The sequence below is a fragment of the Sarcophilus harrisii genome, chromosome 1 (genome assembly GCF_902635505.1).
Source record: "Sarcophilus harrisii chromosome 1, mSarHar1.11, whole genome shotgun sequence".
NCBI lineage: Eukaryota > Metazoa > Chordata > Mammalia > Dasyuromorphia > Dasyuridae > Sarcophilus > Sarcophilus harrisii.
Window position 1 is genome coordinate 156290444 of NC_045426.1, and position 16186 is coordinate 156306629.

The 16186-nt window shown below is 33.6% G+C and overlaps 1 protein-coding gene across 4 annotated transcripts in view; it reads right to left on the minus strand.

The window, feature by feature from the left end:
• The window catches only part of SGTB (small glutamine rich tetratricopeptide repeat containing beta), a 75434-nt gene that overhangs the window by 44082 nt on the left and 15166 nt on the right, over nucleotides 1-16186 (minus strand). For all 4 annotated transcript variants that reach the window (XM_023495780.2, XM_031965648.1, XM_031965638.1 and 1 more), the window contains exons 3-4: nucleotides 9997-10100; nucleotides 6572-6641 (exon numbers count right to left, since the gene is read on the minus strand). In XM_023495780.2, the coding sequence (XP_023351548.1) occupies nucleotides 6572-6641; nucleotides 9997-10100 (174 nt within the window). The remainder of the gene's footprint in view (nucleotides 1-6571; nucleotides 6642-9996; nucleotides 10101-16186) is intronic.

A 16186-nucleotide genomic window follows, 5' to 3' on the forward strand; every position in this document is an offset into this window, starting at 1 on the left:
CTATCACAAATTACAAATGCTGGAGGGATGAGAGTAAAATACTTCCCCTAGTGAACTTATGAACAATTTGAAACTATGCCCAAAATATGTATATCTTTTGACCTGCAATACCACTACTAGGTCTGTACCTCAAAGATATCAAAGGAAAAGGAAAAGGATCTATTTGTACAGAAATATTTATTACAGCTCTTTTGTGAAGGCAAAGAATTGGATATTGAGGGAATGCTCATCAATTGGGGAAACGGCTAACCAAGTTATGGCATATGAATTTAATGGAGTAATACTATGCGACAAGAAATGGTAAAAGTAGTGATTATAAAAAAAAAAAAAAACATGGCAAGACCTATATGAACAAAAGCAAGGTGAAGCAAGAAGTGAGAGATCATTGTGTATAGCAACAGAAATGTTGTAATGATGATCAACTGTTAAAGATTTTTCCAAAGAACTCCTAATGAAGAAATGCTATCCAACTCCAAAGAGAAAACTAATAAATTGTTAGTAAAAGTTGAAATATGATTTTCTCACTTTATTTTTCTTGCAATATATCTAATATGGAAATATATCTTATATAATTTCACATGTATAATTGCCTTCTCAGTGGGTGGGGAAGAGGGTAGGAAGGAGGAAAGAAATTTGGAATTCAAAATTTGAAAACACTGTTAAATATAGATTTTTTTTTAAAAAAGTAAAATTTAAATTATCAGGAAAAAATGAAACAATAAACACAGTGAGACAACATAGTCCTTTATGCTCTTCAGTCAACTGTGTTACTATGAAGATCAAAGTCAGTCTTTGTGATAGCTATTAGAGACCAACTCTATGAACTCTATGAACATTTACAGCTACATAAATAAAAAGCCTCATTCAGTATTTTATATTAAATAGTTTCTTATTTCCTCTTATTTGTTTTTTTTTTTTTTCTTGTGCTTCATCAAAATCATTCCATTCAAATTTTAGGGTATGCTGTTGTTAGCAAGTTTTAGGAGAAATCATTTTTGAAAGTAGAGAAACCAACATATTTGTTAGAAACAAACACTTGAGTTTGTAATGGAATATTATTGTTCTGAGGGAAATGATGATGCTGGATCATGGATAATGCTGGATTCTGGATGCTCTCAGAAAACAAACAAACAAACAAATAAACAACACATGGAAAATCCTCCATAAACTCCATAAACAAAATGACAGGTACTGTATACAAAGTAATAGCAATATTCTGAGATGACTAGCTGTAAATGACTTTGCTATTCTTAGTAGTACAATCATATACAACTACTCTGAAGGACTTATAATGAAAAATCCTATCCATACCCACAGAAGGAACTGATTGTGTCTGCATACCTACTGAAGAATTCTCTCTCTCTAATCTCTCTTTTTTTAACTTTTTTTTTTTTTGGAAGATTTTAATTTTCATTAGAGTAAAAGACCTATGTATTCTTTTACAACTTGACTTTTATGGAGATGGTTTGCATAATTTCACACGTGATTTCTTAATTGTGGGTGGGGATAAAGAAGAGAATCTAGAATCCAAAAATTTAAAAAATAACTGCAATTTTAAAAAAATTTAATTGGGGAAAATGTTAAATAAATATATATTTTTTAAAGAAACAAACAAGTGCTTCATATCCTGGTTCTTAAAAGTGTTGTTATTTAGCTGTTTTCAGTTGTGTTCAGCTCACTGTGGCACCATTTGGAGTTTTCTTTATAAAGATACTAAAATGATTTCTCATTTTCTTCTCCAGCTCATTTTACAAATGAGGAAATTGAGGCAAGTGGGATTAAATGACTTGCCCAGAGTCACACACTTACTTGATTTGACCTGATGAGTCTTCCTAACTTCAGGCTCAGTGTTCTATCTACTGCACCACCTTTCTGCCCTAAAAGTAGTTAGCTTATGCCTTTGAGATGAATCCTAGAACAAAAGTAGGAAATGGATTAGCTCTCTCACAAGGAATTGCTGAATGTTTTCCATGAGTCAGCACTCCGGATCAAGGCCAGAGGGAATAGAAGAATACCCCAGGCTCTAAGGGAAATAGCCTATGGGTAGGAAGAGCAGTTCTGTCACTGCTGGGCATATGACTCTGCACCAAATTACCTTTTTTTCACTGAAAACTGAAAAGAAGGCTAAAGTAGGCCTGAAAGTAGGAGTGAGGGGAATGCATAGTTTTTTTTTTTTAATTTATTTTTAACGCACAGCATGTTCCCTAAATAAGTATTCTGGCTACCACAGGGACTTTCATTAGTTCTCATTCACAAGTTAGGACATTAGGATCTGTTTCCTGTAATAGGTTCCTCAATACTTCAAAAGAGTCAGTTCTTTGCATAGGTGGCAGAGAATTTACTGTTCTCACTCAATCAACATAGCCTCCTCCTCACCTCCATTCTAGAGTTGTTCCCTTTCCTTCCCCCCATAAGAGTTTTGGGCAAAGAATTATGGAATCATAAAATTTAAAACAAAAAGAGCCCTTACAGATCATTTTCTACATAAAGAAACTGGGGCCCAGAGATATATATATATAAGCTATGGAGGACCTTGGCTCCCTTCTATCAATATATCTTCCTTTATACATAATAGAGTTCTGAAAAGCAGCAGCTTAATATGTTGTTTTTAAATGAGATTTTTTTAAAAATTGCTTTTTGGTTTTAAATAGTCTACATTTTCCAATGCATGCCTATGTTCTCCCTTCTCTCTGAGTCATCCTTTATGGCAAAAAAATAAACAAGAGAAAAAAAAGTTCAGAAAAACTAACCAATATTATGTGAACCTGATCCTTTGTAGAGATGGAGAATTAGATATTAAATATTGAATATAATTTATTATTTTTAATCCAAAATTCTTCCACTTAAATTTGCTCTAATGCTTGATCTAGTTATCAAGGTGACCCCTGTATTTTTCATGTTAACGACAGGAATTAGACCTTGCCAAACAGGAATGGATTTGAGTACAAACCAGATATGTCCAGAAGCAGTCTAGCAGGTAAAATACCTATGAAACTCCCACTATTAAAATGTAAGCTCTTTGCGAAGGAGAAGTGTCTAGCTTTTTTTTATTTATATCTCTAGCACTTGAGTAGGTCTATACAATCTACTTATACCACTCTCTCCCAATCCTTATTATTATTACTCACTGATCTCCCAATTTTTTCATTATTTAGATTACAAATTTTTAGTCTCTGGTTCATAACCTTCCTTTCCATTTGTACCTGATACCATAATTAGAAATTTCCACATTCAATTTGTATTTGACAAATTGACTAAACGACATTGTCATTTGTAAATTTGACTAAATGACATTTAGCAAGGATCTACAATAGGCAAGGCACTGTATGTAATATGAATAATAAAAATGATTCAGTTCTTGTTGAATAGGATTCTAGAGAAATTTTTTTAAAATGAAAGTTGCCTTTTATCTGGAAGGATCAAGGATGGCTTCACATAGGAGTTGGCAATTGAGCCAAATCTTAAAGAGTAAAATTTGAAACCTGTAAAGAAACATATTGTCCATTCATGTAGATAGAATGAGACCAATACATGCTTTCTCATTCTGTCATTATTATCTATAATCTCCTATAAGTACTCCATAGGGAAGTCCATCCAACTTGTTGGGACTATCCTCTAAGACATTGTATTGATACTAATGGAGCACCAAAGTTATCCATCAATTATCATTTATACATGACTGGCCTTCCTTTTTTTCCCACTAATACATTTTTCTGATTTTATTTTTTACAGTGCTTCTCCCGCACAACTGTTTATAGGTAATATGGATCTTACTCATACTCAGCATGCGCCTTGTCTTTTAAGTGATATGAAGTTTTAATTCTTTAGAATTCCATGACTTGCAACCATATAAATCCACTAGAAGAATACTGATTTAAAAAAAAAAAGAAAAAAGATGTTTGAAGAAGTAGCTTGAGGTGATTAAGAGCACCATGAAATTTCCCAAAGACAATCTTATTCCCTTATCCTTTCAGTTCAATGTTTGTCTTTAAGTTTATTGTCTTTAAGCAGTCTCTGTCTAAGATCTATGTAGTGATAGACCAAATTGAGGGGTTGACCACCCATCTATATATGACTTTATGAACAACAGCCAATCTTCATCCACTTTGTTTTTCCCCATCAATCTTCAAAAAATTCCATCTCCTTTCCTTTCCATTCTATTTAACTATTGTCCAGTTTTTCTTGCCTCTTTTTATAGTTAAGCTTGCTGAACAAGTCATTGCAGAAGATGATCTTAAGGTCATCTTTTTTAAAAAATAACATTTTTTTCTTATGAACTTAGCAGCACAAACATTTTAATATTTAAAGAACAAAAAAGATATTATATGAATCATTCAACTTCTGTCATGTGTAGTACTTAAAGCATAATTAAATTTACCAAAGTAGTAAAAAATTTCCCTGGTTTTCTCCATTCCCCTACAAACTTTCTTCTATTGTTTTTTTTTTCCTCTGTGTTTTTAAAGCTTTATTAATACTCCTTCCTTCTTTTTATACCATTCTTACTAACCATTAAGGATTCTCCACTTTGGAACAAGTAAGTGTATTTAAATAAAATGATCCAACAAATCAGTATCTGATTTTCATGTCTCATTGTGCACCTCTAATCCATCCCATCCATCTCTATTAAGAGATAGGAGACATGCATTACTGTCAGCCTTCTAAAGTTGTCATCTATACTCATGTTTAGTCACTGTGTTGACCAAAACTGCTTTCCTTTGTATTACTAGGTCATCATAGAAACAAATGCCAATTAGAAGTACAGTGACCTTTTTCTATCCTAATCCTCTCTGACCATTCTCAAGCTTTGAAATGGTTGACTATCACTCTCTTCTTGAATACTGGTTTTCTCTCCTGGCTTCAGAAACATCATACATTCCTGGCTCTCCATCTCTTTCTCTAATCACTTCTCTTTTATTATTTTTTTTTTCACTGAATCATTTTCTTCTGAATTCTTTGTTTTCAGTTTTTGTCTCTTTCCACTCCATATTCTCTCTTGGCAATTTCATTCACTCCCATTATTTTGATACCATCTCCATGCAAATGATTCCCAAACCTAAACCTCTAGTTGTTGACCTTTCCTTTGATTTTCAGAACATATCTCAAACTGCCTTCAGGAATTCTTTTCTTGGATATCCCACCAACTTCTCCAGTCAACCTATTCAACAGTGACCTTATGATTTTCCCCTGTCTGTTCCTCCCTCTAACCTAATCACCATTCAAGGTATCTCACATTTGTAACTTTAAGATCATCTTTAATTATTCCTATAAATTAGCAGGACTGACTTAATCCACATCCTCCCTAAATATTTCCTACATAGAATCCACCAGCTTTTCTAATTTTATACTTCTACGGCATACAACTTTTTCATGCTTTTCATGCCTTTGTAACCTGGGCTATTTGCACCCACTACATGTCTCCAATTTCTTTTCGATGATCAGCAGTTTTCATTCTTCAGGGACTTAAATGTTTCACAACTATAAAGAATCATTCCAAAAAACTATTTGAAAGACATGTTTTTGTGTAAGGGATCAGTTTGGGATCATAGGAACTTAATAAGTATCTACTACTTATTGTTATATTTGTATTCTTCAAAGCAAATAATTATCTTATATAATCTCTCTTATTTATCATGGTCAGGAAATCAAAACTCCTTACTCAACTATTTTGGTTAATCATTTACCTCATATGCTATATATATATATATATATATATATATATATGCCAATTTTAAAGAATAAAAATACAGTAAAACACTTCAAATCAAACAATACTGATATAAATTCAGCCTCATTTGACAAAGAAGTCATCTTAATCATACATTTAGAGCTAAAAAGGACCTTTGAAGTCATCTAGTCCAATGCACTTAGTGTAAAGATCTCACAGGACCTTTGTGTCATTATGAAGTCAATTATCATTACACAGAAAATTCCTAACAAACTATCATATATCTTATAATACGATACAAGTAATAGAAGTCTAAGTTATCTGTTGTATAAGTTTACATTTTCTTATAATGAATTTTTTAAAAGAAGATCCACCTGTACTGCCTAGGAATCATCTCTCATTGTATAGACTTTTTGTGGTTCTATCATTTTACAGATGAGGAAACTGAGGCAAATAGGGTTAAAGTGATTTGGTTCAATAGTTCAAATTTAAGTAGTTCAAAATTCAAGGTAACACAAAGACTCTTTAAAAATATTATTTAATCTAAATGAACATATTTTGATGGCAGAAAATTCCATTCTTCATAGTTTAGAGAAATTAATTTGATTGTAAACCAAATTGCTGATTAAAGTGAATATTTAAAGCTTGCCATGGACAGTAACACAAAGAGAACTCAATTTTTGAACCCTACTTTGGACATAGAAATGCCTTATCTCAACTCTGGCCATAGCCAGTACATTTCTGCTCTGACATTCTGATATGAATTTTGATTGGCTAATAAGTTAACTGTGGTGGTGTGCCCCAGAAAAGCATACCCAAACTCTTCCTCTTACCCCTTTTCTAATACTTCAGGGCCAGTTTCAATAGAGGTTCTGAGAAAAGCAATTTTGCCTAGGAATTACTCACCTTCATCCTTCAATTGATCTGCTTTCCCCACATCTTCAGGCAAAGAATTTGAGAGTGGCAAAATGTCATTCTGAAACATTTTTTAAAAAAATCAATGTGATTTCCATTTAAGCCAACAAAGATTCATCCAACAGAACCTCTATCAAAATAATGCCAAATTAAAGATTGTGATCATACATCATCCATCAGCTATAGAAACCATTCTATGGTATCAATCCCTACCATTTATTCAGATTTTTTATGAGTAGACCTACAACCAACCAAAAAAATACTCAACAGGCAGCACTAGTAAAAATCACAAACATAAAACAATCCAGTATCTCAAGAGACACATGAAGAGCCTGTATTTCACTACCTGCTTACATGTAAAGTTTCATGCTTATTTTTATCTTGGATTAACCTTTTCAAGTATATAAAACTATTTATAATTTTCCAGAAAATATGGTTTATAATTGTAATGCTCATAATAAATTCATTAACTGTGAGTCAATGTTATTAAAATTAAAGTATGTGTAATTTTAAAATGCTATAAATATTACCTATTTCATTGAGGGAAAGAACTGCTAATAGTTTTGTTTTTTTATTCCCAGCTGCTAGCATAGTTAGTACCTCTCTTATAAGTAAGCATTTAATAAATGCTAGTCAGACTAAAAGTTAAGGATTATTAATAAAACATCTGAATCTCACCATTGAGTTTTTAGATAAATCATTAAGTTTTTTTTCTTGTTTTAAGTCAAACAAGTAAACTCAAGGAATAAAAAAAAAGCATATTATAATTCTGCTGAAAGTCTAATAGGAAACAGCTACAATTAGTTAAAATAGCTATATAAGATGAAAACAAGTTTGGAACAGCCTTGCATTCCCTCCTCTGAATATTTCAGGGTTTTTAGGGGTTTTGCTGTTTTAGTTCTAAACGTCTAGCAAACCCAGACAAAGTAATGGATACATTTTTTTTTAACTTTTTAAAAACTTCAAGCTTTAGTAATATTTAGTATTTAGTAATATTATTGTATTATATATAATATATCATATTTGATAATGTTATTTTTAATAAGTTAATATTAGAAACTAAATTATAACTTATTCTTTCTAGATCCCCAAAAGTGGAATGTTCCATTTAAATGATATAATTCCAATTTTATAAAGTCAGCTAAAACCACCTCTCATGAGCTGGAGGTAAATTTGACCATCATATGACTTGGAGACTAATTTCATTTAAGTTGGATTTAAAAGAAGGGGAAGAGCAGAATGCAAAAAAGTCAACTTTCTTCTTTTGTTTTCTAAATTATTCAATTTTAGGCATATGTTTGCAGACTTTTTGGTAGCAAACATACTTAATGAAATGATATTTGGCATAATGCCTAGAACATAGTAGGCATTTAATAAATGTTTACTGAATGACAGATTCCATATACTACACCATCCAGCTAAATTAGCCTCACACATTCTATTCTATCTTGCAACTTTACACATTTGCCCTACCTTCCCCCATGTTTTCCCTCCACACCTCTATCTCCTGGTTCCCCCAGTTTCCTTTAAGACTGAGCTCAAATATCATGTTTTCCTGAAAGGCCTTGCAGAAACTAGGGTTTTTGCCTTTTTGTCCCCCTCCCTCAGCTTTGTTCAGTTCTTGGCACTTAGCAAACCCTTAATAAATACTTACTGAATGACTGATCCTCTCTTACCTCCTGCACCTATCAGAGGGGTAAGGTGCTGTGTCAGTTAACAACTTCTAGCTCACTTTCTTCTTTGGACTTTCTTGGGTAACATCATTAACCCTGAGACTTCCAGATGGAGGATAGGCCAGTTTTTATTCCTAGCTGTGCCAGTTCCAAATTGAAGATAGATTCAAGTAAATAAACTTGCACATGAGATCCTGGCTGCTTTTTGTTTTTCCTACTTTATATTACTTCCTACAGGGAGTATGTGTAGAAACATACATCCCAAGATAGATCTGCCCAGGCTCAGAGATAAACTTGTGGGTCTGAGAAGTCCACAGCTCCATTGGAAATAATGTAAAAAAAAAAAAATTTCTTGACTATCAGAGAAGATTACCATTGGCAAGAGAATGCCAAAAAACTGTTAGGGTAGCACAGAAGTGAGGTAAAGTATAAAATGCCTCATAGCCATGCCCACAAAATGCATTACGTATTTAGTTAAAATATAAAAACAATGAGTTTTTAGTATAAGACTTCCACAAAAATTGCAACACTATTTGAGGTTACTGAATTCTATTTTAACTTTGACAACAGTTAAATGCATATTTATGAATAATTCTTACTTAACATCTCTTTTATGTGTAAAGAATACCTGTCCCATACCTAGCATAATGGATACCTTTCAATTCTCACTTTGGAGAGCTTCAAATCTGGAGGCAGCCAATATCAAAGATATAAGTAAACTGTCCCCAGCATACAGAAGACCAAGTCTAATGAGGTGAATGACAGAGTTGAAAGAGGGAACAGATTTTTGTACAAAACAAGACCAATGTTGGAAATTTTCATTGTTTTATAGTATGTTTCCAAAAAAGACTAGAAGTGAAAAAACCTTTGGAATAGAACTCATGTGGAAAAATTCTTTGGACTATGAGTGAGAAAACCTGGGTTTCAATGTTATGTTATACACATTTACTTCAATTGTTAGTTCTTGCCAATAGCAAGATGAGATGAAACCTGCACCAGAAATGGTGTGAACATCATTCCCTATGGCTGTGTCATGTACCCATTTTTTCTTTCTGTAATACTTCAAATATCTATGACTTCATTGAACTACAACTAATTTTAACCAAGTGGTATTTTTTCATGTAGTTGTGCCCTATGTTTCAGAAAAGGCCAGCTGCTTTATAAATTTTTTAAAGTGTTTGAACTCCTTAGACGCTTACTACTTGGAGAGGCTTCCCTCTCAATTACGGAATCAACAGGGAAGGGAGAGAGGAAAAGTAAAAGGGAAGGATGTAGGGGAGAGAAGTGAGGCAAAAGGAGGGGGAGGCAGAGAGGAAAGGGCAAGATGGAGAGATGGAAGAGAAAGAGAAGAAAGAAAAAGGAAGGAAGAGGGATGGAAAGGCAGGAGGAAGAGAAAGAAAGAAAGAGAGAAAAAGAAAGAAAGGGAAGGAGGGAGGAAAGAAGGAAGGGGGAGGGAAGAAGGAGGAAAGTAGAAGAAGGAGGAGGAGGAGGAAGGGGAAGCAGGAGAGAGAGAAAGGGAGGGAGAGAAGGGAGGGAAAATTCCTCCCCCCAATGTATGAAATTCAGTTAACTACTGAACAATTAACTAACTGAAGAGCACTAGATGGTACCCATAGGACCCTAATGCTCTCTGGGAGTACTTTGTTACCCAAACATCTGACTCCACAATTACACCATTCACACAGCATCAATTCTAGTCACACTTGAATCAGTCACAAAAGAAGAAGATCATATCAAGCTTACCTTACAGAAGGAATTTGTGAACATTTCTGTCAGCGGTTGTGATACAGCAAGGTGAGTATCTTCTGGGCTGATCTTGAAAACTGTCTCTAAGCACTGAATTGCAACTAGAAAAAAATTAAAGCAGTCAAGGGAAAAAAGCAATGATGAGGAAGCCAGTTTTTTTTTTCCTAGTGGGATCACAGTTTATGATAGTTAGCATTTCTGAGCCAAGAGCATAAGGCAAAATAAATGTTTCAGCTGTATATAGAAAATTCTGTTTATAAACCAACTGTTTCAGGAAAGAGATGTGCATTTATATTAATCATTTTAAAATGTAATATGGAAGATAATACTAAGCAATATTCAACCATTATATCACTTTATGTTACTCAATAAGTGGTTACCACTGGAGTAAACTATTCAATTCAACAAACATTTGTTGCTGTGAATACTTCAAATTTAATTTATTAATAAGCAATACTATCCTTTCTTAATAGAAAGTACAAAGTAGTTTTTATCTCAAATTAAAAAAAACCACAAGGTAAAGAAATTCTGAAATTGGTAAGAAGCCAATAAAAATAGGAAGTAGTAATTAGTTTGAAGTCAAAGAGCTTGCTATCTTAATGCCATGTGACTTTGGACAAGACACAGCCTCCCTAACCCTCAGACGCCACACTAGTAAAATGAGGTAGTTGGGCTAGGTGGCTTCTGATTTCCATTCCTCTAAGTCTATGATCCTATTATGTCTTTTAAAAATGTTAAAAAAAAGTTTTTTTGTTTTGATATGTCATAGAGAAAAAAAATAATTTTTTTTTTAAAATTCTCATGAATTTGGACTTTGTTACAAAAGCTAGAGCTAGCATGTATGGTAGGAAAAAGAATGCTATAAGACCCATAAACCTACATGTTAAAGCTGGCTCTGCCATTAATTAGCTTTGTGATCTTAAGCAAGTTACTTCACTTTTCTGTTTCTCAGTTGCCTTTTCTGTAAAATGGGGCCAAGTTAGCTGACTTCCTGTGTCTCTGACATTTCTATGTCTTCCAGATTTAAATTCTACTATGATTGCCTAAAATCTGTCCTATTTAAATAAAGTATTTTATTATTTATTCCATTTTCTGTATATTTATGAATGAAGCATCATTTCCAAATTATAAGGACATGAAACAGTGGAAAGAAAATAGGACTTTAAGTCAAAGGATCTGGACTCCACTAGCTGTTGTTGTCTGTCCGTCATTTTCAAAGAGCACCAATGGCATTGTGAGTGATGCTTTGACTGTGTGCATCAATGGAATTTAAATGAAGCAGAGTTGCACAAAGTCCTCAGCTTCACTCTCTCTTGCTGAGTCATCAAAGTCTCATGGCAAGACAAAAGGCAAGATTACTGGCAATGGTCCAGGATACAGTGCATGACCTTGGCTTCTTCAATGTCTGACCAAGCTCTAAGCACTTCACAGTGCCTATAATGGCCAATGGAACAAACTGTTTTCCATCTTCCCATTCCATTGTTTTTGTTTTTGTTTTTTTGCTGAGGCAATTGGGGTTAAGTCACTTACCCACAGTCACACAGCTAGGAAGTATTAAGTGTCAGAGGGCAGATTTGAACTCAGGGCCTCCTGACTTCAGGGCTGGTGCTTTATCTACAGAACTACCTAGCTGCCCCTTCTTATTCCATTGTGAGACAGGAAGAGTCTTTATATGCTTGGGGAAACATTTGATTCAAATTTGATTCAAGTTTGAGACCTGCCAATTACCCTCAACCTAATTTAGCCCATCTGCCAAGACATGATTTATTGGGGTGTGGTCACGGCACATGCTATATATAGCTTCTTGGGGACACAATTAAGAGTTGAGTGAATCAAGTAGTCCCCAAAGGTGGATAAGTAGGCCTGAAAAAGGTTCAGCAAGTCCTCACACCAGAGGCGCTAGCCCTCCTGAACACCCTATCCACTCCTTATATACCTCATACACATACCAGTTGTATAGTCTTGAGCAAATCACCTATAATGGAAAGAATGACTACACATATGCATGTATGTCTCTGTGTGTGTGTGTGTGTGTGTGTGGTTTGCAAAGCACCTTACTTATCTTTATACTTTTCTGTCTTTTTCCGGTCATTCTCTGAACCTGGCTTCTCTTCCCTCTGTCACCTTCTAATCAACTGAACTCAATTCTATGCAATTCTGTCTATTAAAACCCAATTCAAATACTGCCTCTTCCATAAAACTTTCCTAATCCAATATCTTATTCAATCAAGAATTTTACAGATTTATCTCACAGAGATTTTTTTTTTGCAACTCTTTTAGCATGTGCATTATATTTGTATTTGTGTATTTGTACATATGTGTGTGTTTATTATACTTATTTATATAAATGTCATATTCTCAGTAGGCTATAAGTTCTGTATTCATTTGCATATCTAGCATATTTTCTTACTATTTGGTATGCTCCATGAAGATAAGGATCATTTCTTATCTATAATTTTTATCTTTTTTTGTTCCTAGCCCTGTATTCTGCTCAGAATAGATATTAAATAAACTGAACCAAAATATCAATAAGATTCTATGAGATCCAGTTTCTTCAGGTGTCAAATGGGATAACATTTGCTTTCTTTATTTCATAGGGTTGTTGTTATAAGGATCAAATGAGAATATATGTACCAAGCATGAAGCTTCATATTTGAAATTTTAAATTTCCTCATTAAATAGTCTGTGACTAACATATTATTTATTCTTACTCAGCCTAGGGCAAAGGAAGGGACCAAAGAACCTCCTACAGTCAGGCACCATGCTAAGTATTTTTACAAATATGATCTTGTAAAAAAAAAAAAATCATCTTATTGGATCTTCACAACTTGGCAAAGTAGATCTTATTGTCCTCATTTTACAGCTGAGGAAACTGAGACAAGTGGGGATCAAGTGACTTGCCAAGGATCACACAGATTAGTAAATATTGTAGGCTAAATTTGAAATCAGGTCTTCCAAACTCCAGTCTCAGCACTCTATCTTCTGCATCACCAGCTAAACCAGCTATCAGGTTTTTGCTAGCTAATAATACAGCAGAAATCTTACTGTCTTTTTTTCTTCTTTTAATTTTTATTTTTCAGTTCTGAATTCTGTCCCCTCTTCCACCACTCTTGAGAAGGCAGGAAATACTATGCCCATTACACACAAGAAGTCATGCACAACATTGGACATGTACATTGTCTTTCCTTTACTGAAAGCAGAATGGGATAGAGGAGAATGAAGCTGTATTTTGAATCAGCTAAGACTTGTGTTTAAATCCTGTCAGTGATAACTTATTAGAATTGTGATATGAGCAAGTCACCCCTCTGATTTTCAGATAACCTCTCTGTAGCACAGGATGCTTTTGACCACCTTCTTTCTCTTTTTACATGCTTTCTGCTCTCCAGGTTTTTATGATCAATCCCAGTTCTCTTCTGACCTGTCTTACCACTCTTCTTCCATCTCTTTTGCTAGATCATCATCTGTATCATGCCTACCAAATATAGGTGAACCTCCGGGCTCTAACCTATGCCCTCTTCTATTGTCTATACTATCTCATTTGGCCATCTTATCAGCTCCCAAAGGTTCAATTTTTATTTCCATACAGACGACTCAGATATCTACATATTCAACTCCAGACTTCTTTTTAAGCTCCAGTCCCTCATCATAAAGAGCCGATCAAACATTTCTAAATAGATTAGCCATTTTAACTATCTCAAACTCAACATGTCCAAAACAGAACTTTTCCTCTAACTCCATCCCAGTTCAAAACTTCCCAATAACTGTCAAGAGCACCATTATCTTTTTAGTCACCCAGATTCAGAACTTAGGGATCATCCTCAACTCCTCACTCACCCCATATATTGAATCAACTGTCAAATTTTATTTCTATCAGCACAACACCTCCTGTACTCATCCATCCCCTTCCCTTATCTGTACACACATAACCTTCATCATCTCTTACTAGACTTGTATGATACCCTCCCAACTATTCTCCCTGCCTCATCTCTCTCTCGATCCCCCCTCCCACCTATCTTTTCATTTTTCTTATATATTTCTTCTCTCCATCCAACCGTTCTAGTGAACTTGCTGGGTCTCACACAAGGCTCTCTACCCCTACCTCTATACCTTTTTCTATCCATCATGCCTGGAATTCTCTCCCTCCTTCCTTTTATATTATGGAATCTGTGGCTTCCTTCAAGACTCATATTAATTGCCACTCCTCCAGGAATTCTTGGTTCTTCCATCTGCTAGTGTTATCCCCTTTAAGGTTATCCTGTATCTAATTTGTATATATCTTGCATGTATTTATGTACATGTTGTCTCCTCTATTAGAATAAAAGTTCCTTAAAGACAGGGGCTAATTTTGCTTTTTCTTTGTAAACCCAGAACTAAACATAGTCCTGGCACATAGTTAGTGATCAATAAATATTTGTTGATCAGTTAAAAATGGAAATAGTGATACCTGCAGTAACTACTTTGTATAAGTATTAAATCAGATTGTATTGTGAGTCTGTAAATATATATATACACACTTATATATACAATATGCATATATATTCATACACATAAAATATGGATATATACGCACATATATGCAATACATACATCCACAAACACATACAATATATATATACACACATGTACAATTTATATACATATAATATGTGTATATAAACACATACAATGTATATATACCCACACACACACACACACACACACACACACATATATATATATATATATATATATATATATATATATCCACCTTAGGAACCTTAAAGAGCAATATAAGTGTTAGCTTTTATTATGTTTTTTTTTTTTTTTTTACTACTACTATTGAAGAATATATAACAACTAAGGTTAGTACTTCTTTAAGGAAAACAAAGAACTATGAAAATAATTAAATTCAAGACCTACTTATTTAATACTGATTTATGGATCCAAATGAAGCATAAACAGCATGGCACAGTATTGAGAGAGTTAATCTTGGAACCAGAAGATCTGAGTTCAAGTCTTACTTTTGACACATACTAGAGGTGTGGCCACTTAACTTTTGAGTAATTCAGAAAACTCCCTAAATCCAAAACTTACAGAAAAGTTGCTTTAGTGGAAGGAGTTTCCAAACAAGTTGTTCTTTACATTGATCAAACTGTTTTTCTTTTTTTTTTTTTAATTCATTATTTATTTTTAACACTTTTTTTCTTTACAAACTCTCTCCCTCCCTTTTACCTCCTTCATCCACTGAGAAGGTAAACTATACGATACTAATTATACATGTGAAATCATTTTTACATATTAGCTATGTTGACAAAAAAAGTGAGAAAATGATACTTCAGTCGGTACTCAGAGTTCATTAGTTCTCTCACAGGAGATGGATATCATTTTTTCATCATGAGTCATTTGGAATTGTCTTGGATCATTGCATTGCTTAGAGTAGCCAAGTGTTTCATAGTTGATTACATATGATCACAATAACATTATGTTATTGTGCATAATAATCACTCAATTTTTCTCACTTCACTTTGTATCAGTTCTTGCCATGTTTTCCTGAAACTCCAATGCCTCATTGTTTCTTTTTTTAAAAAATTATTTTTAAAAAATACATGTAAAAACAATTTTTTGTATTTTTTGTAGTGTTTTGAGTTGTAAATCTCTTTTCCTTCCTTCCCATCCCCCCCTCATTGAAAAGACAAACAATTTGTTATAGGTTATACCTGTGCAGGCATACAAAACATATTTCTATATTAGTCATGTTGTAAAAGAAAACACAAACAAAAAAAAATAAAACTCAAGAAAAATATAAAAGTTTTAAAGAAAAATATACTTCAAATTAAATTTAGTTTCCAAAAGTTCTTTCTCTGGAAGTGAATAGCATTTTTCATCATAAGGCCTTCAGAAGCATTTTAGATCGTTGCATTGCTGAAAAAAGCTAAGTCATTCACAGTTGATTACTGTACTATATTACTATTACTATGTATAATGTTCTCCTGTTCATTTTACTTTGTATCTGTTTTTCCAGGTTTTTCTGAAAGCAAATTGCTTGTCATTTTTTAATAACACAATAGTATCCCACTACAAGCATATACCACAACTTGTTCAGCTATTCTTCAATTCCCTCAACTTCCAATTCTTTGCCACCACAAAAAGCTGATATGTATATATATTTTTTGTATATATAGGTCCCTTTTTAAAAATCTCTATCAGG